The sequence below is a fragment of the Sorex fumeus genome, unplaced genomic scaffold (assembly GCF_029834395.1).
Source record: "Sorex fumeus unplaced genomic scaffold, SorFum_2.1 ptg000006l, whole genome shotgun sequence".
In the NCBI taxonomy this organism is placed as follows: domain Eukaryota; kingdom Metazoa; phylum Chordata; class Mammalia; order Eulipotyphla; family Soricidae; genus Sorex; species Sorex fumeus.
Window position 1 is genome coordinate 6,846,666 of NW_026606063.1, and position 25,047 is coordinate 6,871,712.

At 54.8% G+C, this 25,047-nt stretch overlaps 1 protein-coding gene across 1 annotated transcript in view; it reads left to right on the forward strand.

Annotated features, from left to right (window-relative positions):
- Positions 1 to 4,303, forward strand: part of CAPN13 (calpain 13) — a 45,257-nt gene extending 40,954 nt beyond the window's left edge. The window contains exons 17-20 of the mRNA XM_056125781.1: positions 417 to 492; positions 1,645 to 1,773; positions 3,675 to 3,730; positions 4,277 to 4,303. Coding sequence (XP_055981756.1) covers positions 417 to 492; positions 1,645 to 1,773; positions 3,675 to 3,730; positions 4,277 to 4,303 — 288 coding nt within the window. The remainder of the gene's footprint in view (positions 1 to 416; positions 493 to 1,644; positions 1,774 to 3,674; positions 3,731 to 4,276) is intronic.
- The last annotated feature ends 20,744 nt before the right edge of the window (positions 4,304 to 25,047 follow it).

Consider the following 25,047-nt stretch of genomic DNA (forward strand, 5'->3'; position numbering starts at 1 on the left):
CTCCCTGACGGAGCACTTCACAGCATTAACTTATTGGCTGCTTGCAAACAAGCTACGAGGTACAGGGCTGTACTCAGCCCTGCTCCGCAGATAAGCAAACTGAGGCCGGGAGAAGGGGTGGGGGAGGCACAAGATATGCCCAGAGCTACCCAGAGGGGAGAGTCCAAAGGGGTGAAGGCCAGCAGGGTGGGGATCCGGGCAGGTGACCATCACGGGGCTCCATCAGGGCTCAGAGAGGGGCTGTGGGGGAGAGCAGGTCAGAGAGAGGCCCCCTGCGCAGAGGCAGGAGAAGCCCCTCACAGAGCCCCCCGCCCCCGGAGTGTCAGTGGGACCACCGCCAGCTGGAGAGGGGCTTCCTGGGCCTCCCCCACCCTCCTCCGGGACTCAAGGGCTCTTTGCTTCCTTTCACGTATCAGAGCGTCTTCCAGAACTTTCAGAGGAACTCTGGCGTCTTCCTGAGCTCAGACTTGGGGAGGGCCATAAAGAGCACAGGTAAGGCGGGGTCTGGGGCCCAGAGGGTTGGGGCAGCAGTGGGGGGTGATGCCCCAAGAATGAGGGCTCCAGGGTGCATGCCAGGGGTTAGGCCGGTACAGCGGTGCGAGCTGGAGGTCAGGCTGGTGCAGGGGTGTGTGTGCTGGAGGTTGGTGCAGGGGTGTGTGCTGGGGGTCATGGTGGTTCAGGGGTGTGTGCTGGGGTCAGGCTGGGGCAGGGATGTGTGCTGAGGGTCAGGCTGGTGCAGGGGTGTGTGTGTGCTGGAGGTCACAGGGGTGCAGGGGTGTATGCTGAGGGTTAGGCTGGTGCAGGAGTGTGTGCTGGGGGTCAGGCTGGTGTGTGTGTGTGTGTGTGTTTGTGTGTGTGTGTGTGTGTGCTGGAGGTTGGTGCAGGGGTGTGTGCTGGGGGTCAGGCTGGTGGGGGTGTGTGTGCCGGGGGAAGGTGCAGGGTGCAGGAGCGAGTCCAGACATTTCTGGCTCAGGATAGCCGGGGTAGGGCTGGAGAACATTCAGTTCTTCCTGGTTTCCCTGGGGGCCATTGCTCCTGGTCAGAGAACCTGTCAGAAGGGCAAACATTAAAGCCCCTAGAAACAGGAAGAGAAAAATCGGAACTCAATGCAGCGGGGACCAGGTGGCACTGTTCTGGGGAGCGGGGGGTGGAGAGGATCTAAGTCAGGAGGAGTGTGGCCTGGGGGTGACCCTGGCGGGCCTGCTGGCCACCATCCGTGAAGCTTACTGGGAGGGAAGCCAGAGTGTCTCTGCTGTGGGCTGTGCCCTGGCCCCTCCCCTGCGTTGGTGCCTCTGGGCTCATCACTGGACGTGGGGAGGATAAACACAAAGCGGGCTGCGCGCCCCACCCTGCCCGACTTTGGACCCAGCTTTCTCCTGAGGGCAGCCCCCACCCAGAGACTCCCACGTGGCAGGTTGCCAAGAGACCCCCAGAGACGAGTCAGGACCCGGCAGGGAGGCCAGGACACTCCCCCAGCCCACACGGAGTTCTGGCAACTGGGAAGGTTCAGGGGCTCCCCAGGGTGGGCAAACGCTGTCTGGGGCGCTCCCATCAGCAAGAGGAAGGGCGACGAGCCCCCTGGACACGGCCCCTCGGGCATGGGCCCCTCCAGACCTGACGCTCACACGCGGGTCCGGGGCCCAGAATTCCTCGCAGGCGTCTCAATGCACAGTGACCTGCTGGAGCTCATGACACTGCGCTATGGGGACAGCTCCGGCACGGTCACCTTCCCCAGCCTGGTCTGCTTCCTGATGCGACTTGAGGCCATGGCAAGTAAGTGACCTCTGGGATGTTCTGGAAGCCATCACAATCATTGAGGCACCGCAGAGGACTCTGCAATGTCAGTGGGGTTCAGGGTCTCAGCATCGGGGTCCCCTGAGGTCCCCGAGAGGCTGTGAGTGGCGGTTGCGCTTTGGGAGGGGACCCAGCCCTCCCTCTCTGCCTTCTCCCCGCACGTTCCCACCTGCACGCCCTGGTGGAGGCTGATTTTGTTTATCTGCTTGGACCCAGACCCGCTCCTGGCTTGTGCAGGCGGGTCACTCTGCCTTCGCTCCAGACCCTTGAGCTAACTCCCCGGCACTAGACAAATTTAAACCCCTGGGTGTTGGGGAACAGTTTCTCCCCAACATGCCTGGACACGTTGCACACCAGGTCCAGGCAGATGCGGGGAGAAGGATGACGGGCACGCGGAGAAACCACTCTGGGAGTAGCTGATGGCCGCTCACTTTCTTGCCAAATACACAAGGATTTTATAGGGGGTCTTGGCTGTAGGGGATGGTCCAATCACATGAAGTTTAGCATTACTGGCCTATCACCTTTCCACCTCTGGTTTGCCCTGGCCCAATTCCAATCAGGGCTAGATGCTGCAGTTAGGAATGACTCGCTAAACATAGGTGACAATTCTTGGGGGGTTGGTTGAGACTCAAGGCCAGATACCTGGTGCTTGTAAAATGCACCCAGACACTCCCTACTGGGTCACCATGCAGGGACAGGTCTTATTTGCTATGCAGGGACAGATCTTATCTTGCCTGCTCCACAAATGGGCCCCCTTCGGGCCTGGTTCTGGCAGGACCTACTCATTAGTCATGCAAGGAATAATAATGATTTGGGTCTCTGCAGAAAGAACTGTGCCCTAGTGACAGTAGATAGGGCAGGTGGGGAGGAGGGGTCTCACCCAAGGCTGCAAAAAATGACTCTGAGGATTAGAGGTCTAGTCACCTTTCAGCAGCAACACCCCCCCACAGAGAAATCATAGGGGAACCCGCAGTCTCACATAGCTCAAAATGGACATGTCACGATGGAGGGAGACATGGGGGGTCATACCCGTCTCATCTCTGCTCTACTCTACCATGAGGCATCCTCTGTAAGCCCTTTAGCGCCAAGCCCAGCAACGAATCACAGCAGAGAGCACGGAGTCTTGAGGAGAAGGGGAAACTGAGGCACGCACCACATCCTCAGCTGGAAAAGAGGGGTTCCCTAACTTTGCAACTCTGCAATGTCAGACACTGCAGGGACATGTGTGGCCATGACCACAGTCAAGTGCAAAGGGATGGAAGCTCCTGAAAGCTGAGGGTCGGGACAGGATAAGGAGCTGGACACCCACTTGTTTAGTTGATTTCCGATCGTTGACAATCTTAGGATTTCCAGCCATGGCTTCACTACATCTGTGCTCAGACTTCACCACACCCCAGCAGAGTTCCAGGACCAGACTTCAGCACAGTGACCCCCCTCCTACAACCCTTCCTGCCCCCACAAAACCATCCTAGTTTCCAGAGTCTATTTCACTGGAGTTCCCTCTTTTGTTTGTCTTGTTTCCACTTCCAAGTGAAACCAGCGGTAACTATCTCTCACTTCCTGATTTTCTCCACTGAACACAGTCACCTCCAGGGTCAGCCCTGTGAGTCCCAGAGGCGCGATGTCATCTTCCGCCCCCTAGAGTCAACTCATCCCAGCCTCCATCCCCAGTCCTCTGCCCCCGGTGAGGTTGAGTCTGTGTCTGGGCTCTTAGGAGTGTTGCTACAGGCAGAGTGGGTTTGAAGAGCTGCACCCCCAGTTGATGGTTGGGGAAGTGGGAGGTAGGACCAACTCCGGAGGGTGAGAGCCTTGTACCCATGGGTTTTTGCTCCCCAGACCCAGCCTGCCTCCTCTGACTTCTCTCCTCTTCCTTACCCTAGAGGCTTTCCAGAAGCTCTCCAAGGATGGGAAAGGAGTGTACCTGACAGAGATGCTGGTGAGATGGGCCCCCTTCCCAGAGAAACACCAAACCATCTGTCCTCTCCTGATGCCGGGAGCCTCTTTCTCCCTAAGGACATTGAAAAGAAGGTCCCGTCAGAGGCCAGCCACACTGCTGCCTCCGTGAGCCCATTGATTGCCTTCAGGGCCGGTGTCCAAGGCAGCCTCAGGATCTTAGAAAGCAGATTTTATTCTTTTTTTTCCCAATGGCTTGATAATAAAGCAGAGGATTCTATGGGAGTCATAAATCCAAGTGGGGACTGGAGCACACCCTGCTATGCCTGCCATCTTAAGGAAACTCACTCCCTTTGAGTTCTTGAAAGAGCTGCCTGGTCATCTGGTCGACCTCAGCTGCCCCTCTCCCAGTCAGGCTCATCAGGGAACAGCAGAAGCCAGGTTGCCAGGAAGCTGAGACCTCCACTTGGTAGAGAATTAGCTGTAAAATGTGGATGAGCTCTTCCAAGGGCAATGGGTACCCTTTGTCCTGCTCTGTAGGAAGCAAAATATTGTAAGATTGGTTTTGATAAGGATGCTTGTTCTGCAGTGGTTGAACCTGGTCATGTACAGCTGAGCATGGACAGAAGCTGATCCCAGAGTCCAGGTGAGACACGAAGGGGAGGAGTCTCCCTGCCCAGGGGAGAGTCACAGCCCCAAACTGAACGAGGGCAGGAGCTGATCCCAAAGTCCACATGGCAGCTCTAGAACCATCACCTCCTCTGGGCTGGTTCTCGAGCTCCAGGAACTGAACACCAAGCTCTCCCTAAGTCGGGTGACATCCTGGAGATCACAAAGCCTTCATCCGTGGGTGCTCAGGGTGGGAGCTGGGGGCCCTGAGAGTTGGGCTTTGCCACCCAGCAAAGCTATGCAGACCCAAGAGCATTCACCAAAGTTAGGAGGAAACAGGAGTCGTTTTTTTTTTTTTTAAATTAATCTTTAGAGACATACAAGTGAAAGTTGGTATCCTATAATGGTTTGATAATAGGCAGGAAATGCCAACTTGTTACCATAATAATTTCAGCTGACATCCAGTGCCCTGCAGAGCTTCAATGCTTTTGTGAGCTTTCGTGGAGAAACAGCTCAGGACTGAAACTAAGGCTACCGTGCTGGGTGTCCAGGCCCGGAACTCCTGTCCCGTTAACTGGGCATGGGATCTAGGGGCCACCCTGCCACTCCTTCCCCTTCGGCAATCATCAGGTCACTCTACACGGAGATATTCTAAATTTTGTCCGGGTGTTTTATCCTTTTGGTTGGTCTTGAGATAAACCCTGTCAGTGCGTTCACACTCCTGATTTTTCGTTTTTGACTTACTTCCCTTTAGACCCATCCAAATGGTCCTAACAGAGAATGTCCTTCCTCGTGGCTGAATGCTGTTCATGTGTCTGTGTGTGCATGCATGCGTGTTCGGTATAGCTCATTGTCATTGTTCATCTGCTCTTCACTGCACAGTTTTCTGCCCTATCTTAGCTATTGTGAATAGTGTCACAATAAATATTGCAGGTACGGCTCCCTTTTCAAGACAACAATTTCATTTCCTTCCGACAAATACCCAGAAGTGGAACTGCTGAGTCGTGTGGCAGTTCTATTTTTAATTTTTGAGGCACCTTCAAACTGTTTTCTGTAGATGCTGTGCCCATCAACAGGGGACAACGTTTCATTTTTCTTCACTTCCTTACGCATGCCTCAAATATAGGCTCGTGTGTGCGTGTGCATCAGTGTGCATGGGGTGGAGTGAGGGTATTGGACATCCAGGTATCACACCTGGATGTCCTCAGGGATTACTCCCTGCTTTGCAATCAGCAGTCACTCCTGGAGGACTCGGTGGACCGTATGCAGTGTTGGGCACCAAATACCAAACATACTGCATACCTAACAAGCACCTTAACCCCCTGTACTATATTTCTGGCCCTCAAGGATTTTTGTTTTATTTAGGGGTCACAGGACTTATTCCTGGCTCTGTGCTCAGAGATCACTCCTGGCAGGCTGGAGAATCATATGAGGTAGCAGGGGTTGAAGATGAGTCCACCAGATGCCAAGCAAGTGCCTCACCCATTATACTCCTGCCCCTTGGGTTTTTGATGGCGACCTCTCTAACAGGTCTGAGCTGTCAGCTCTGCGGTTTGGACTATCGTTTCTCAGATGGTCAGTGATGTTTATTCTCTTTCCAGGCAACTTTGGCTATTTGTACTTTTTCCTGGAGGAAAAAAAGAGTCTACTCACTTTGTTCATTTTTTTTTCTTCAGTTGCCCCTTCCTTTTGTTGGTTGGTGTTGCTTGAGTGTACCAGGATTGAAGCTTAGTCTCTGTTTTGCTTTTCTAGAGTCTAGCATTGGATAGATCCTATAGTATCTGTCTTTCTCTTGGCTCTCCTTAGTTAGCAGAATACCCTAGAGGTCTACTCAGGTAGCCTCAAATGGCAATTTTCCCATCTTTTTAAATAGTATCCCATCGTGGGTGTTTATATATACATATCTGTGAGTGAATGCATTTACATATGTACATACACATGGTTTATCAGTCAATGAACGTGGTATGTTTTGAAATCTGAGTCCTGCAACTTGATTTTAATTTTCCGGACTGTGGATGATTCTGGGTTTCTTGCATCTTCAGATGGATTTCAAGGTCAGTTTGACAAATTCTCCAGAAGAAAAAGGCAGCTGTGATTTTTGTTATCAGTCACAACTTGGAGACTAAGTCCTTCCATTTCACGAGGCAAGGACTTTTGACCCACGAGCATGAGATGTTGCATCATTATTTTTAACTCATCCTTCATTTCTTAACTATGGTCTTCGGTGCAGAAGTTCAGCACTTCCTTTGCTGTACTTCTTCCCAAGTATTGTATTCTTTGGTAGGGGGTTGGATGTTTGGTGCATACTCTTGGCTCTGTGCTCAGGGATCACTTCTGGTAGACCTCAGGGGACTGTATGGAGCCCGGATATCAAATCTGTGTCAAGGACATGCAAGACCTGTGTATTCTCTCTTACTGTCTTATCCCTCTGGCCCCATTGTTGAATTCTTTGGGGGAGGGAGGGGCCACACCCAGCAATGTTCAGGGGTTACTCCTCACTCCTGGCAGTGCTTGAGAGACCATATGGAATGCCAGAGATCAAAGCCTGGGTCCTCCACGTGTAAGTCAAGCGCCTTGCCCACTGTACTATCTCTCTGGCCCTAATATTGTATTCTTTTTGATATTGTTATGAATTGTCGTCTTCATTTCAGTTTGAAACAGTGCATTGCAAATTGATAAAAAATAAAATTGATTTTTGTATATTGATCTTATATTTTCTTTTCACGGGGCCAAACTTGTTTGTTCTAATACATTTGGGGTTATTCTTCAGGGAGCTCTCGCAACGGAGATAGGTTTTTTCCTTTTTTTAACCAGTCTGGATACCTTTTATTTTATTTTATTTGTGGACTTACAAGTTGTTGTGCTTGGGTTTCAATTATACAATGATCGAGTCCCCATCCCTCCACCTGTGGCCATTCCCCACCTCCAATGCTCCCAGCATCCCTCCCACCCTCCATCCCCCCCCATCCCACCCTGCCTCTGTGGCAGGGCATTCCCTTTTGTTCTCTCTCTCCTTTTGGGTACTGTGGTTTGCAAAAGAAGCACTGAGTGGCAATCAGGGATGCCTTTTATTACTTCTTGGGGCCTAACTATCCTGGCTGGTGCCTTGCTGAGTAGAGGTGCAAAAGGCAGGCATTTGTTTGCGCCTGATCTTGAGCTCAGACAATCTCTTTCCCTTTTCAGCAAGATGGTAGCTGTGGGCTTTGTGAGAGTTCATGCATCACATTGAGCAAGTGGTCCCTCTGCTTGCAGTTTACCGAATCAACCGCTCCTAATGACTCGCCTGATACTTTGTATCCCCTGCTGGACTGTAAACTCAGCCTCTCCACCGCTGCCCTCTACTTAGGACCTAGCAAAGCATCTGGCAGAGAGGAACGACTCATAACCAAGTCCCCAGTGATGGAAAGAAATGTTCTTTCCCAGTTGTTTGTCATCCTTTGTTCGATCCTCAGCCCCGATTTTTGTAAATACTGTCTGAAACCCGATTCTTCCTGCGATGCCAGCTACTCCTCTATGTTCTCCCGCCCTTGGGGGTGAGTGGGGAACAGAGAATTAACGGGATCCCTTTCTCACCTCCTAACCCCAGGTCCTGTGTTCTGTACGTTGTCTGATCGATTGATCTGCTCGTATCCCTTGCAAAATCCTATTGACCTGAGATCGGATACAATGAAATTGTCCCATATCCCTTTGTTGGCTTCAACAAAGCGGAAGTTTCTTTCTCCACTCCTGGGTCAGCACAGAGACCCTTTGCCCACCCGCCTTGACCAGCCCCCACCCCAGAGGAGAATCGCCCTCCTCACTGCTTCTGTGCACGGTGCAGGAATTGAGTGGCTATCTGAGGGCTTCCAGACACCGTCCTGCAGAATCCAAAGCTGAATTCAGTTTCCAGTGGCTTCCTGCTCTGCAGGCCATGGCCTGCAATGGACTGTCCCAGCCCCTGTCATCTGCATGTGTCTCAGCAAAGGATGACGACAAGGACTGGCCACCTTTGGCCCTGGGCGGGCTCCTGGGCGTCTCTCCCACCCCACTGACCTGATGGGTGCTTTGGGGGAGCTGGGTCTCTCCTTTCGCCTCTGTGCTTGTGAGCGCCCCCTTGTGGGCACTCCCTGGACCGACTGTGATAATCAGGCACCTTTCATAAGGATAGCACAGCGGGGAGGGCGTTTGCCTTGCAAATGGGTTCAATCCCCGGCATCCCATATGGTCCCCCAAGCACCGCCAGGAGTAATTCCTGAGTGCAAATCCAGGAGTAACCCCTGAGCATTGCTGGGTGTGACCCAAAAAGCAAAAAAAAAAAAAAAAAAAAAAAAAAAGAATTCCAGCAGTTCTGGTTCCAGAACTAGAAGCCAGTTCTATATCACATTGCTTAATCATGAGAAATTAATCCGGGGTGGGGGTGGGGGTGAACGGGGTGGGGGGGCAGTGCTTGAAACTCCAACTGGTGAGTTTTGGAAGGATTATTAGGATAATGACACGGACTAAGCAATTTTTAAAAACGAGGTAATTATGCTCTGTAAGAACAAAGAGTTATGATGGGAAATGTGATTCTAAAGTCTTTCTTCACTCAGCAGTGCACAGTACATACATAATTATAATCAAATAAAAATTGGATATTGATTTAATAAGAAAAGGGATACAAATGGGTCCCCAAGGGGAGGGAGAGACGTCAGTGTGGAGCGAGCGCCCGGCTTTGTCTTCCATCCCCAAATGTCCAAAGGCGTTAGGACTGACAAGCTGGGGCCAGACTTCTAGCTTCCTCCCACACCACAGCACCGATCAACGCCCCTGACCAGCCCCGGGCTAAGCGTGTGATTGAGCGTTTGTCTAGAACCCGCAGGACAGAGGGATGGAGGCTCAGAGAAGCCCCAGTGACTGGTTTGCTTTCACGCCCTGAATTCTATTTTTTTTTAATTTTTTTCACACCCTGAATTCTACCTGTAGTTTCCATTATGAATATCGGGCTGGATTTTTTTTTTTTACAGTTGTAGACTTACAAATTTTTGTGCTTGCGTTTCAATTATACAATGATTATACAATGTTATACAAGGTTCCAACACCCATCCCTCCACCAGTGCCCATTTCCCACCACCAGGGATCCCAGTATCCCTCCCACCCCCCATCACCCCCCCCACCCCACCCTGCCTCTGTGGCAGGGCATTCCCTTTTGTTCTCTCTCTCCTATTGGGTGACAGGTGAGACCCCTCCCCGCCCCAAGGGACCCAGCCCCGGCAGCCGAAAACCTCCAGAACTCAACCACCGCCATGCTCACGGCCGCTCTCCACACGCTCGGGCCAAGCCTCACCCACGAGTGAACCTTTTCCTGGACCGCACGGCCAAGAATGCTTCATAGGATACACCCGACCCATACTCCAAGAGAACCGCACATTTGATGGGGTTCAAAAAAGTAGGAAGCAACCAACCTTAGAGGGAAATATTACATTATTTTGGTTCTGCTTTGGAGCAGGGATTGGGGTTCAGGGTGGAAACCCCCGAAGTCTGGTGGCGGGAACAACGTGTCATGGTGTTGGGGTTGGTGTTTGAACATTAAATGTAATCAAACATTGTGAACTACTTGATAAAAATTTAAAAATAAATAATAAATAAATAAACCAACTCTCAGTTGGTCCACGAGAAGGTGTTTCAGTCCGAAGAGAAGAGGAGTAAGATGGAGAAAGGGTGTAGGGGTGGGGGGCAGTGCTCCCCACTGTCCCTCCTCTTGGCCACAGCCACTCACCGCAGAGGCTCAGGGGTCTGGGCAGGACAGAGGGCTGGGGAGGAGCAAGGAGTCCCTTTTCCTTCTCTGGGCTGGTCCCTGTACCCCGCTGCCCCCTGTGGCCACTCCAGGCAGGAAGCTGCTGTCCTCTGTCTTGACGTTGAGCCTCTGAGCGCCTACGTCTTCCTCTGGGTCAAACTTGCAGAGACATCTCTGGGCCCAGCTCTCATGCCCACACCCCTCGCTGCCCAGACCGTCCTCCCTGCCCGGCCCAGGTCCTCCCTCGGTGGCTCCGGCCATGGGCCTTTGAGATCCGCAAACAGGTTCCCAGAGCACCAGCCTGGAATCCTGGGGAAGGGGTGGGGGCAGGGAGGAGGGGGAAGCAGCCCCTCACCTCCTCCCTCCCACCGGAGGCATTTCTGGGGAGAGCCAGGAAGAACCAGGCAGCAGCCCGCGCCAAGGACTGGAGACGCTGGGAGCGGCCTGGTAGAAGCTTCCAGCATCATCTTGTTCTTCCGTGTCTGAGTTGGAGCCAGCTGGCAAAATAAAGCCTCATTTCCAGAAAGGTCTTGAACTCTGCGACAAGTTGAGTCTTAGGTTCCGACGGAAAAGACATGGGGGTGTGGGGCAGGGTGGACCCCCGGCCAGCAAGAGAGACACCCCTTCCCTCTCTTCCGCCTGAGTCCCCCAGCGGTCATCAGGTAACCCCCAAAGCTCCTGGCCAGAGAGCCCAGTAGCATGACCCCGTCGGGAGAAGCCGTAGCCTGAGATTTCATTTCCAGAAGCTTCTCCCCAGTGAGTGGATCCTTGCAATTGCGTGTCTAGAGGCCTGAGGTGCAAGGGGACCTTCTGAGTGTGACCAGAGCGTGTGACGGGGCCCCAGACACAGACCTGTCCCCGCGCCCCGCAAGATTCTATGTCTGCACCATGAGGGAGCAGGGTGGCAAGACCCTCCTTCCACATGTGACCCGGAGGAGAAGAAACGCCCCGCCACGGCTCATAAACACCGGACAGAAGGTGCAAGACATGTGGAAGGGCCCTGCAAAGAAGCTGGGCTGCTCCCCAGCTGGGCTCACCCGAGGGACAGCGACCCTCTGGAAGGAAGCATACGTGCACACACATACACCAACATATGTGTATGAGCCCATAAACACGTGCGCACCAGGTGCAGGCACAACCCACACGTGTGCACACACCAATCCATGTGCATGCCTGTGTCTGCACCCACATGTTCACACAGACACACGTGCCAAAATGCATGCGTATGTGTGCATGGACACACGTGTGCATGAGTCTGCATCCGTGTGTTCACACGGACACACATGTATGTCGGGCCCAGGAAGCAGCTCCTCCTGAGAGGCACCAACCCAGACAGAACGGGGTGGACAGAGGAGACAGGAGGAAAGGGCAGCGGAGGGAGGGAGAGAGCGGGCCCAGGGCCGCAGGGAGGCAGGGAGGGTGGGCAGGAGGCTGCTGGCTCTAGCTGCTGCCAGGGTGCCCACCCGGGGGCCCGTCATTGGCTTCTCGGGGGAAGGGGCTCCCGAGGCCCCACTTTCTCCTGGCAAAACTCCTGCTGTCTCCAGCACCATTAGACGCAAGAGTCACCCAGAAAGGCTCCAAGGGCCCCAAACCGGAGCGATTCAGGATTCTGGGAGGCCCGGCTGGGTCTGCAGGGTCTGGAGGGGCTCAACCTTGGAAGGGCCCCAAGATGCACGGCCGGGTCATCGCCTCTGGGGTACACAGAAGGCCCCGAGCCACTGCCGGACACGGGTGAAGAAACGGTTGTTGCTGGTGGTGGTGGTGGTGTGTGTGTGGGGGGGGGGAGGTGGGGTTCCTGGTGGGGGGCCTCCCTCCCCCCGCTGGCCTGGGGGGCACCAGGACTCCTTGCTACTCCCACTTCCTCCCTCCCAGCTCCCAGCGAACTGATATCGAAGTTAACTTTTGCCTCCAAACCAGCTAATTAAGCAATAACCCGAGAGGAATCCATCATCCTGCCAGGGCTGTTGATTAACTAACCATCCCCCAGCCCGGCCCAAAGCACTTGCCGGCCCCGTCCCCGAGGAGGGTCGATAGCAAGTGCGGGCCCTGGTCCGCCAAAGGGAGCGGGCAGGGCGGGCCGGCCGGGCCGGGGCGTCCGGGGGACTGACTGGCCGGGGGATGGGACTGTCGCTCCCGCTGAGCCCCCCGAGCCCCATCCCTGCAGGGAGGGACACCCCGGGGCGCGGGGCCCCACTCCCCGACCTGTGCTCCTGCGTGGGCACGGCCGGCAGAGCAGAGCCAGGCCCGACGGAACCGCCGGCCTCTGCGGGTCGCTGTCGCCCCCCACCCCCCCACCCCCGGGTCTGGAGACTCGCTGCCACCGGCTGGTCCCGGGATCGCCCCCTCCCCGGCGCGGACGGACCGGGCGCTCGGGCGAACAGCCGCGGCGAAACACTGCCCCCTGCCGGCAGTGCGGCCAACGCCCACGCCCCTTCCCCGCGCCCCCAGCCCCGCTCCCAGGCCCGGCCCCGCACACCCCCCGCGCGCGTCCTTCTGAGCGTGCAGCCTCCAGCTGCCCTGCACGCACGCACGCACGCACGCGCCCTGAGCACCCGCCCGTGAGCACCTGCCCGTGAGCACCCTCTGAGCACCCTCCCGTGAGCACCCATCCGTGAGCGCGCAGCCTCTGAGCTCACATCCGTGAGCACCCACCCGGGAGCACAAACCCTCTGAGCACCCACCCGTGAGCACCCATCCGTGAGCGCGCAGCCTCTGAGAACCAATCTGTGAGCACCCATCCATGAGCACCCAACCATGAGCACCCACTCGTGAGCGCTCACCCTCTGAGCACCCACCCAGGAGCGTGTACCCTCTGAGCACAAACCCCCTGAGCACCCATCCATGAGTGTGCACCCTCTGAGCACCTGTCTGTGAGTACCCATCGTGAGTACTCATTCATAAGCATCTACCCTCTGAGCACCCTCCCGTGAGGGTGAGCACCCATTCGTGAGCACTCACCCTCTGAGCACCCATGCGTGAGCACCCACCTGGGAGCACAAACCTTCTGAGCACCCACCCATGAGCACCCATCCGTGAGCGCGCACCCTCTGAGAACCAATCTGTGAGCACTCACCCATGAGCACCCATTCATGAGTGCTCACCCTCTGAGCATCCACCCATGAGCACCCATGAGCACAAACCCCATGAGCACCCATCCGTGAGTGTGCACCCTCTGGGCACCTATCTGTGAGCACCCATCCATGAGTACCCGTTCATGAGCATGCATCCTCTGAGCATCCACCCATGAGCACCCACCCGTGAGCACACACCTGTGAGCACACACCCTCTGAGCACCCACCCTGAGCACTCACCTCTGAGTGCCCCTCCCGTGAGCACACACCCTCTGAGCCACCCCCTGGAACCTCCAGGTGAGTCCGAATCCCGGCCTGACTCAGCCAGCGCCAGCTGCAACCAGAGGCGCCCCGTTTCGGTCACCCCGTCCCCGCTCAGTAAGGACAGTGGGACGCCGAGGTGACACGTCACTGCTACGGGGTCGGGACCTCCAGGGTCTGGGTTCAAGTGCTGGCGTCGCCTCCACTGGCTGCGCGCCTCCCTCCGCGGGGCGTCCTCCTCATCGGGGCGACTGAGGCCCAGTCTCCCAGAGCCCTGCCCTGCGACTGACCAGGCCCGCGGGGAGCAGCAGCACCAGCCACTTCTGGGCGCCCCCCACCCCCTCAGGCTTCCTGCAGCGGGGACCTGGCCTGGAGACAGTGACACCTGGTGGCCACCTCCTCTAATCACAGCCCAGCCCTGAGGAGCACTGACTGACTCCCTGAGGAGCACCGTCCCTCCCTTCTCTATTTGAACCTGAGCACTTTCATTTTTTCACCTTTTTTTTTTAATTAAAACGCTGTGATTTACAAAGCTATCCGGAGTTGAGTTTTATGTATTTGCTTATTTTTGGGTCACAGCGGGCGATGCGCCAGGGTTCCTCCTGGCTCTGCACTCAGGAATCAGCCCTGGCGGTGCTCAGGGGCCCATATGGGATGCTGGGAATCGAACCCGGGTTCGCCGCGTGCCAGGCCAACGCCCTCCCCGCTGTGCTATCGCTCCAGCCCGGCTGAGTTTTAGACATACAATGTCACAGCACCAACCCCACCACCAGAGTCATCTTCCCTCCACCAATGTTCCCAGGTGCCGCCCCCCCATTTCCCCTCACTCCCACCCCCCCCCCCACACACACACAGACCCCCAGCCTGTCCCCGTGACAGGAACCTTCCCAAGTTTGCTTGTTACAGTCTCTTGATTTTGGTGTGGTTGACTCTGTGGCTTGGAGATTTGGCGCCATCATTCCCCATCACCCCCTTGGTACCTGGCTCCGAGCTTCTCATCTGTCTCCTCCCACCCCACCCCCCTTCCTCCTTCTCTCCTCCTCCCCCCTGTGCTCTGGGCCAAGGCTGATCAGGGCGTTCTTCCTTTTGAAGGACCTTAATCACATTCTTCAAACTCTGCTCTGACCCGTGTCCTTCCCTTCCAACGCCCTTGTTCTCTGGGACTGACTCGTGTGTCTCATCAGGGCTGGTGGGGGGAGGGGGGGAGTTGGGAGGGGAGAGGGGCGTGCAGGATGCCCCTGTCAGGATGGAGCCTCACAGAGCACCTGACGTCACGCCCAGGGGATCCTGCACGATTCTTGCCCACACGCACGCAACTCCCCACGGTCCAGGCGTGAGACACGAGTGCCCCCGGGTCGCCGAGAGCAGGTCACCTTCTCCATCCTGGCTTCCAGCTGCAAGGAAGCAACACAAGAGGCCAAGGGGAGCCTGACCAGCCTGCTTGCTGGGACGGTGGGTGTAGCATAACTCCTGGTTTGTCCTTTCTGCCTTGGCGCAGGGAGCTTAGGTTTGTTGGGTTACTCCCATCACAGTGCTCCTATTCCTCTGTGTTTATTTGTCACTTCTTTCTTCGTGCTGTGTTAACTTGCAAATATTGTTTTCCTCTTCTCGTTAAGTCCTTTGCAGAGTTAATTCAGGGCAATATCCTTTTTGCATGGGCACCAGAGGACAGTAAATGCTAATGCTTTTGTACTGTGGGAGTTCATTGACTCTCAATGATATTTACCTCCTGGGCATCTGTTCTCTCTCGACTTAAGCCTCAGTTGCCCTTACTTCCCAGCACCCCAAAACTAGGGTCCGACGAGGGACTGGATGGACCCAGGGCAAGCGGTGAGCTGGGTGCTACATGCAAATGAGATTCTCCACGTGCCTCTGTGCACCCACAAACCACAGAGTAGGGTCCCAGAACCTCATCCAGAACCCACATGCTCCTCTGTACCCAAGGCTGGGGATGGAGCCTGGGGGCTCCTGGTAGAATCCTTGGTGCTCATCCCAAGAGCCAGCCAGTGCATCTCTTAATTTGCGGCTTCACCAGAAGTTTCTATGGGCAGAACGTCTTTCTTGTAGTTTATCCCCTTCAAGGGGTGTATGATCTCTCTCTAAGACCTGGGTGCTTTCCAGCCAGCAAACTGCAAAACTGATGGACGGGTCTGTGGCCACACCTTCCCCTCACCTCCAAAGCAGAAGAAAGCCCAACCGTGTCCCGTCAGTGGTGGCTACAGGGAGAGGCTTTATCGCAGGGCTGAGTGCGAGGAGGCAGGAGCAATGCTCAGATCTACCTCCCACAGCTTGGCTCCGGGGAGCACTTATGCAGGTAGAAGAAGAGGCTCAGCATTACAATGTGTACAGAAATCACTATCACTGTCACTGTCCTCCCATTGTTCATCAATTTGCTGGAGCGGGCCCAGTAACGTCTCCATTTTGAGACTTGTTACTGTGTTTGGCACATCGAATATGTCACGGGGAGCTTGTCAGGCTTTGCCGTGTGGGCGAGATATTCTCGGTAGCTTGCAGGGCTCTCCAAGAGGGGCGGAGGAATCAAACCCAGGTCAGCAGGGTCGGCCGTGTGCAAGGCAAATGCCCTACCCGCTGTGCTATCGCTCCAGCCCAGAAATAAGAAACACAAACCAAGGCTGTTCCCTCAGGGAACAGAGAGCAGAGGGAGAGAGAGAGAATGGAGAGAGAGAGAGAGACAGAGAGACAGAGACAGAGACAGACAGAGACAGACAGAGACAGAGACAGAGACAGACAGAGACAGAGAGACAGAGACAGACAGTGCCCTGTGCCTTGTAGAGTGTCCCCAGCACCCTCTACTGTCCCCAGCCAGCCAGCCTGCCCTGCTGACAGGTTCTTCTGGGGTCAGGGAAGGGCCACTTGGATTCTGAAGCCACAGATGCATTGCAGGACCCGAGTCTGGGGAGTCCCCGAGCTTCCCGCAGTCACCTCACTGCTGTGCCCCTTCGGGACCCTGTTCAGCTGGGGGACAGTCGGGAGTGCCAGATCCCGGGAGGGGGTTCGCCCACGGGGGTTGTCGCTGAAGCGTTTTGGGGTGCTCCACTATGCTGAGGGCCCCGTCAGGCACCCACACCGCTGCCTGGCGCCCTCTTTGCAGGGGCAAGGCTCAGGCAGATAGATGCCCATGGGGGACGGATGGGGGGTTTGAAGCGGCAGTTTCACAGGACGAGTGCAGGTGGCTGGGGAGTCGCTGGGCACCGAGGAGACCCCCAGGCCAGCCTCTGCCAGCCTGAGGGGCAAAGGAAGGGCCGGCCAGCTTTGGAGGCAGCCTGTCCCGAGTCTGCCCTGCAGAGGGAGGCCCAGGACAGGAGTTCAGGTCACCTCTGCTGTGGCTGACACCCTCTCCTGCAGGCTGGGGAGATGGCTCCGGGCTTTGCACCCCCAGTTCAAGTCCCAACAAGGCTGGGTCCCCTGAGCACAATGGGGAAAAGGCCCCTCAGAACCCCCCTAGCCTGAGAAGGAAAATAAATACTAACTAAATAAAATGCCAGCTCTGGGTTGAACCCAGAGAGAACTGCCGCTAGGGTGAACCCCAAAGTGAGGAATGGGGGGCTAAGGACCTCCAGCCCATTGCCCTGGGGTCGCTGCAGCTCATAGCGGGTCTGGTGGGCAGAGAGATGGGGGCTTTCTCTAGCCCCCCTTCTCCTATAAGGAGCCCCGTGGCCTTAGGAGCACGTGAGGTCTTACCTGCTGCAGTGCTCAGCCCCCCCCCCCGGCCTCCTGCTGGGGTTCCAGGAAGACGGAGAGTGTGGGAGGGACCCACGCCCAGGGCTGGGGTCTGTGGGGCTGAGTGTCCTCCTGAGCAGCAGAATCTAAGGGCCCACTCCTGACGGCGTGACCTTGGGAACATGTCTCCCGCTGCGAGCCTCAGTTTCCCCGCTCCACTTCCTGCCCGCCTTCACTGAACACCCCCACTGCTCCCCCTGAGAGTTTAGCAGAAGCCACATGACCAGCTGACTCTTGACCGCAGAGACAGCCGGCTCTTGAATGACACAAGCCTGTTCTCCATCTGTCTGTCTGTCTGTCTGCCTGTCTCTGATCTCTCATGCAGCTGAGGTCAGTCAGTGGTGTTGCTGTCTCAGGTCAGGTGTGGTTTGGGGGTCACAGCAGCCCCATGTCCCCTTACAAGCCTGGCTTCCATCTGGCCCTGTCCAGTTAGAAGGCACCCGGGGGAGCACCATGTTGCCTGACCGGGCTGCACCCCAAGGTCGTTGTTCCGGGGTGAGCCTTGCTCCCGGCTTTCTCTGCCTCAGACCCTCCCACCTAGGAAGAAGCTTCCTGGTTGCAGCTCTGGGTCCTCCCCTGCCCTCCCTGTTCTTCAGAACATGGAGGAAGAGCATGAGGTCAACACCCCCATATCTGGTCTCAGTCCCGGGGGAGGGGCAGACAAGGGCCCTCGTGTGCCCCAGGAGTAGGAATCAGGGGAGACCAGCCAGCACAGGAATGTGGCGAGGTGGGCAGGCCTCATCCCAGAGAGGGGGGCAGGAAGGGCCCAGGGGCGCTCCAGGGAGGTTCACTGCGTCTGAGAAGGTGTGTGTGGAGATCACTGATACACCTTCTGCAGGAAGGAAAGAGTTTCTTCCCAGAACCGGTTCTGCTCTAGCTGGGGCTTGGGTTCTGCGGGTACAATAAGTGTAAACCGCGTCTGGGTTGAGCCCAGAGTGGGACCCCCATGTCAGCAGCTCTGCCTTCTCCCTGCCGTGGGACCCCGGAAGGTCAGGACTCTCTCTGAGCCTCACTGTCATCTAGCTGGCTGATGGGGAGGGTCCCATCCCCGCCCGAGAGGGCTCTCGGCAGCCTGAATGAACCAAATGGCGTGTCAGAGGCACCACTTCACAAGCCTTGACCTTGAAAGAGTCGTCTGGGCAGGGTGTGGGGACAGGCCGGAATCCACAGTGGACGGAATTCACCAGGCACGGAGTCCAACGTGGGAAGAATCCACTCGCACAGAGTCCACCGAGGACAGAATCTACAGCGGGCATAATCCACACAGAACTCACAATGGACACAGTCCACTGTCCTCCTTCTCATGGCCACCAGGTGGCAGCATCAGGCCGTGGACCCAGGGTCTCCTTGCTAGGAGGGCTTAGTCTAGGGGTACAGCAACCACCCACCGTATACTGGACAGAAAACGGAAGGTCCCTTCAGGGTCAGAGCCAGGGATGAGACCCAGCGGCCCTGGCGGCGTGCAGAAGGGAGGGAGGCCCGTCCCAGGGTGCTCTTTGCACCTGTTTCCCCCCAGGATGCCCAGGGGCAGGGGCCTGTGGGCTGCAAGGCCCCACTTGGCTGAGGATTGCTGGGAGCCCCCTCAATGCAGGCCCCGCCCCATGTCTCCTCCTGCTCCAACAGAACCTGTCAGGTCTCTCCGATGGCTTCAGGGCCATCGCTGTCCTGTATGTCCCCTGGGCCCTGTCACTCCTGGACCACCCAGGGCTCATGGGCAGTAGCAGGACTGAGCGCTCCTGGGGCCTTTTCCCTCCGTCTCCTGGGGGCACCCCTTGTTAGCAGGTGGGGACCAGCCCCAGCTCCAAGCCCGTGGCACGTGGACAGGGCAGCTAAGAGACCTCGGCAGCCTGGCGCCCCCCTCAGAGCCCAGGCGTGAGTGAGATCAGGGTCCTGGTTCTCTCTCAGATTGGGGGAGAGGAGGCTCTGAATTGTAGCCTGCTGAGGCTCTCTTCAAGATGTGGAGTGAGCCTGGAACCCCCAAACTGTCGAGCGCTTACTGGGGGTGAACCCAGACCTGGTCTTCTCCTTCCTGTACCCACATCCTAGGGGGTCCCTCCACTAGGGGCCCCGGGGACAGAGTTTATCCCAGCCGAGGCTGAGTGGCCCTGGCGGGCGGTGGGGTCCCCTGCACCTCTGTGATCATGGCGGGGGGGGGTGCTTAGGACCCTCCACTCTGAGGCGGCCCCCGCCCCCACCTCCGGAATAGTGAGCAGGCTGCCTCAGGCGGGGGACTGGGGACCAGCAAGTGAGATAAGTGGGTGCACAGGGCCGGGGACCAGACAGGCAGGGCAGGAGGAAGAGGGCAGGCCCAGCAGGGCAAACAGGCGGAGTGGTGCTCCCGGAACCCAGATCAATTTTGTTATCGTGTTTGTTTTCCACTCGGGTCACACCCGCGCTCAGGGATCACGCCTGAGCAAATACCCCAGGAGCTTGGGTGCCACCCGTTAGTATCTGCTGGCACCTGAAACCAGTCACCCGAGATCAAGAGACAGCTATGGAGGAGTCTTGTTGAAAGTAGACTCTAGACCGAACATGATTGTTACTCAATGCCTCTCTTGAAAACCACAGCACCCAAAAGGAGAGAGAGAACAAAAGGGATTGCCCTGCCACAGAGGCAGGGTGGGATGGGGGGATGGGGGGTGGGAGGGATACTGGGATCCATAGTGGTGGGAAACGGGCACTGGTGGAGGGATGGGTATTTGATCACTGTATAATTGAAACCCAAGCACAAAAATTTGTAAGTCAGCAACTGTACCTCATGGTGTCTCACTAATAAAAATTAAAAAAAAAAAGTTATACGGGAACTTTGGGTAGGAGAATCGGTCTCCCAATCCCTCGCTCAAGGGCCAACTCTGTCCATAAAAGGACAGGGAGGGAAAAAAAAAACAATATTTTTTTACAAAAATTTAAAAGTGGTCCAAGTACTGCACTCGGGGTCACTCCTGGTGGCCTCGGGGACCATATAGAATGCTGGGGATCGAACCCAGGTTGTTTTTTTTTTTTTTTTTTTTTTTATTTATTGAATCACTGTGGGAAAGGTTACAAAGCTTTCAGGTTTATGTCTCAGTCATGCAAATATCAAACACATTTCCCTTTACCAATACTTATTTTTTACCATGAAGAACCCCAATAAAACCCCACCCCCCACCCCTCCCCGTCCCTGTGAGGCAGATGAATTCTAGTTAACACTCTATCTGCTTTGATTAGATTCATTGTTTCAATAAAAGATTCACCACTATTATTTAGAGTTTACCCCCCCCCAAATCAGACATGCTGAAAAAGCATTGTGAAGTGATTTGCTTTCTACGGCTGGGTTCAAGAATTAAATGTTGGTTTTGGATTTCTGCTCTTTTACCTATTGACCCTGGAAGTATTTCTACTGAAAGTCAGATAGTTAAGAAATTGGTTTCTGTGTTCTGGAGTCCTGGCCGTGCTGGAGAGCCGCTCGCGGGGGGCAACCGGTGGCCTCGGTAGGGCGTGAAGGGCGGAGCGAAACGCCCCCCTTCCCATGAGGTTTTAGTCGCCCCCACACTCCCGGCTCATACCTGCTGTCCACAAGGCTCCCATGTGGCCGCCATCTTTCTTTCCAGAAAGGAGAGGGCGAATGGGGCAACACCCTTTCCCCTCCGGCAGATTTGATGGCCTTGATCAATGCATAGTCCGTTCACTTTTCTGCTCCAAGCTGCTGGGTTCTGCATTAAGTCCTTGTGCTTCTGGGGCCGTGGCCGTGCTGGAGAGCCGCTCGTGGGGGGCAACTGGTGACCTCGGTAGGGCGTGAAGGACGGACCAGAACGCCCCCCTTCCCATGAGGTTTTAGTCGCCCCCACACCCCCGGCTCATACCTGCTGTCCACAAGGCTCCCATGTGGCCGCCATCTTTCTTTCCAGAGGGAGGAGGGCGGAAGGGAGGAACCCAGGTTGTTTGAGTGCAGGTCTGAGTCCTGAGCATCACAGAGTATGACCCAAAACAAACAAAACGATGCTTTAAAATAATTTTTAAAAATAATTGTGTGTTGGGGGCTGGAGCAATAGCACAGCGGGTAGGACGTTTGCCTTGCACGCGGCCGACCCGGGTTCGATTCCCAGCATCTCATATGGTCCCCTGAGCACCGCCAGGGGTAATTCCTGAGCACAGAGCCAGGAGTAACCCCTGTGCATGCATTGCCGGGTGTGACTCAAAAAGCAAAAAAAAAAAGTGTGTGTCTGTGTGTGTGGGGGAGGTGCCTTGCTCACATTCCCTCCCCCCCCCCTTTTTTTTTTTTGCTTTTTGGGTCACACCCAGCGATGCTCAGAGCTTACTCCTGGCTCTGCACTCAGGAATCACCCCTGGCGGTTCTCAGGGGACCAGCCCAGATTTCACATTTTTTTTACTTTAAAATATTTTGCTCACAGTGAAACTGCATGTAGGAAGTATCTTATCCGACAGTACGGCTAGGGCCCTCGGGAAGAGAAAGGGGAAACGGCCCCCTTGCCAATACAAGGGCGTTCAGCTTCCGTGAGAGTGAGAGAAACACAAGCTCAGACACGTCTTCTGTTTCTGCTCTATCAGACTGGCGAGCCTCCAAAAGGCTGGAATGTTCCATCCTGGCAAAAGGTGTAGGAAACAGGAGCCCCAGATCAGGAGTGGCTGTGGATTTGTGTCACCTCTGTGGAAGGCGACCCCCCACCCCCCGCCCCACCTCCCGTGACCTGCGTACCGCACAGGGCTCCCTCACTGGGCGAAAGGAGACTGTCCCGAGTTGCTGTGACCCTGTGGGTTAGTTTTTGCAACGAGAAAACAGCATCAGAGGAAAACTAAGCCTTGTACCCGCGTCTGGCTTTAACTATGTATGAAATGATTTGTACCCACAAAGAATCAACAATCAAGATAGAATTTCTTTCTTTTTTTTTTTTAAATTTTGTAGCCATATCCAATAGTGGTCACATCACTCCTGGCAGTGTTCAGGGGAGCCGTATGTGGTACCAGAGACTGAATCAGGGTTGGCTACATTCAAGGCAAGCACCTTAACCCCTGTTGTACTATCTCTCCGGTTTTCCCAAAATCGCATTTTAAAAAGTTTTCTGGGGGCTGGAGCGATAGCACAGCAGATAGGGCGTTTGCCTTGCACGCGGCTTACCCGGGGTTCGATTCCCAGCATTCCATATTATCCCCGAGCACCACCAGGAATAATTCCTGAGTGCAGAGCCAGGAGAAACCTCTGAGCACCGCTAGGTGTCACTCAAAAAGCAAATGAACAAATGTCACTGTCACTGTCCTCCCATTGTTCATCGATTTGCTCGAGCAGACCCAGTAACGTCTCCATGGCGAGACTTGTTGTTACTGTGTTTGGCATGTCGAATATGTCACAGGCAGCTTGCCGAGCTCTGCCGTGTGGGCGAGATACTTTCAGTAGCTTGCCAGGCTAAACTTTTCTAACATGATTCACTAAAGAAGAGTCTGGATTTTCCAAATCAAAAGACAGTGGGATTTCACCTCCTGCCTAGGCAGGAGCACTGTGCCAAGTGCACTGGTTGTTCTCCTTAGCCCAGACAAAGAACCAAATAATCAACAAGATTTCTGTGAACTCCCCCCAAGGACTGTGCTGGAAGGAGATTGGCCACGCTGACGTCTCAGGCCAACTGGACGCCTCCCCAGGCTGGAGAGAAGGTCTCAGGAGCCCATCCTGGCTATGAGCCATGGAGGCTGGAACAGTTGAGCAGGTGGTGAGAGGGCAGCGTGGATGGGCTACAGCATGGACATACCCTTGGGACAGGCAGGTGGGAGGGAAGCCGCGGCCCTGGCAGCCTCAGGAAACCCTGAGATCGGGAGTCAGGGAAGGGAGCAGGGACCAGGAGAAACTGGAAGTCCCCTCACCCCCATCCCCCTCAATCCCCCCATGCAGAGAGCAGGGGACCCCTCTGTCCTCAGATTCAGGACAGGGGCGACCCCAGAGGATGGGCCAGAGATGCATCCTGGTCAGCATTTCCCACTGGACTGTCCCCCCAGGACACAGAGACACAGCAGAAGCAGAAAAAGCCAGGACCTCCCCACACACCACACACACACACACACACACACACACACACACACACCCTGAACCTCAACTCCATGCTCGTAAGGGCCGAAGGACACCAACAGCTTCTGGGGAGGTGGATCAAGAGCGTAAGGGGAGGGGCTGGAGCAGTAGCACAGCGGGTAGGGCGTTTGCCTTGCACGCGACCGATCCGGGTTCGATTCCCAGCATCCCATATGGTCCCCTGAGCACTGCCAGGGGTAATTCCTGAGCGCAGAGCCAGGAGTAAACCCTGTGCATCGCCGGGTGTGACCCAAAAAGAAAAAAAAAAGAGCGTAAGGGGAAATGCTCTGTACAACACAGACGGGCACGGAGGGAAACTAAGGCCCAGAGTGGGACAGGTAGGAAGCACCCCCCTGGGCAAGCCAGATTTCTTCCTCAACCCGAGGAGACGGGAGAGATTTGCAGCCCGTGTGCTCTAAGGTAGCCCAGCAACCACCAAACCCAAACACAGCTCCCCCACCGGCCAGATTGCCCAATCCTCCATAATCAAACCCCGGGAAGAGGAAAGACGTGCCAACACTCAGTCTTAAATAATGTTTACGTTTATGTCACTCTCAACCGGTCTGCTGAACAAGACGTTCAGCCTTCAACAGAGAACGTACAAAGCACAGAGTGAAGGAAGAGGAGGAATGAGATTGGAATTATGGGTCAAGGAATTGAGAATAACTTGGAGTCTTCTAGAGTGCTCAACGTTTGAGGGAAACCATCGTGGCATGCATGGCCATGAAGATCATTTCAACCAAGAGATGCAAAGTCTGAAAAAGTCATGAATGACACTGCTGGCAAGGAGGACGTGAAGCTGGAGAATCCACTGACAAAGATCAACTTGACACGATGTAGGTTGGACACAGTGAGCTCAAGGTGGCCAGACAAACAGCACAGATGGAAAGGCAAAGAGGGGGAAAAAAAAAAACAGTAGAAAATAGGACAGAATTAAAGAGCATGTGACAAGGTGAGATGGTCTCACTTCGAATTGAGATTACAGAATGTCAAGGGACAGAGAATAGGTAGAAGTGATCCGCTCAAAGATAATGGCTAAGAACATTCAAAAATAGCGGCGCTGAACCACAAATTCATCCATGCAAATGAGAGAAAAGCCAGCGGGACAAGAGAAAGGAGAGAGAAAAGGGAACGAGAATGGATCGGAGGAGCAGGAGGAAGAACTGAAACATCATATATAAATTGCTGGAATCTCAGAACAGGAGAAAAATTGGGAGGCAGAGAAAAATAACACAATAATACTTCCTAAAGGACCAAGGTACGATGGACCAACACCGGGTGTTTGATCATTGTATAATTGAAACCCAAGCACAAAAATATGTAAGTCTGCAACTGTACCTCATGATGTCTCACTATTAAAAAACTTTTTAATAAAAAAAAAAAAAGCAATGATCCAAGATGCTGAAAAGGGTATCCACTTTATGAACAGGAGATGTTTCTTGGATTCAAAGTTTATTGGATAGCTTTATCTGTGTATTATCTGTATTATATCTGTATTATCTGTGTGTTTCCTCCCACCAAAATTGTCATGTAATGGAACTTGATACTAACATATTTTTAATTCAACTGAATTAAACAAACCTTACATAGAATGTGGCAGTTAGATTTTATAAATTTTGTCAGGATTTTAATATCTACATATTTAAGTATTGACCTAAGTTCTTAACTCTTTAAGGAAAATGTACTTTTAAATGTCCTTTAAAAATGAAGCATAAGGGCTGGAGCAGTTGCACAGCAGGTAGGGCATTTGCCTTGAATGCGGCCGACTCAGGTTTGATTCCCGGCATCCATATGGTTCCCAGTGCACCGCCAGGAGGAATTCCTAAACGCATGAGCCAGGAGTAATTCCTGAGCATTGCCGGGTATGACCC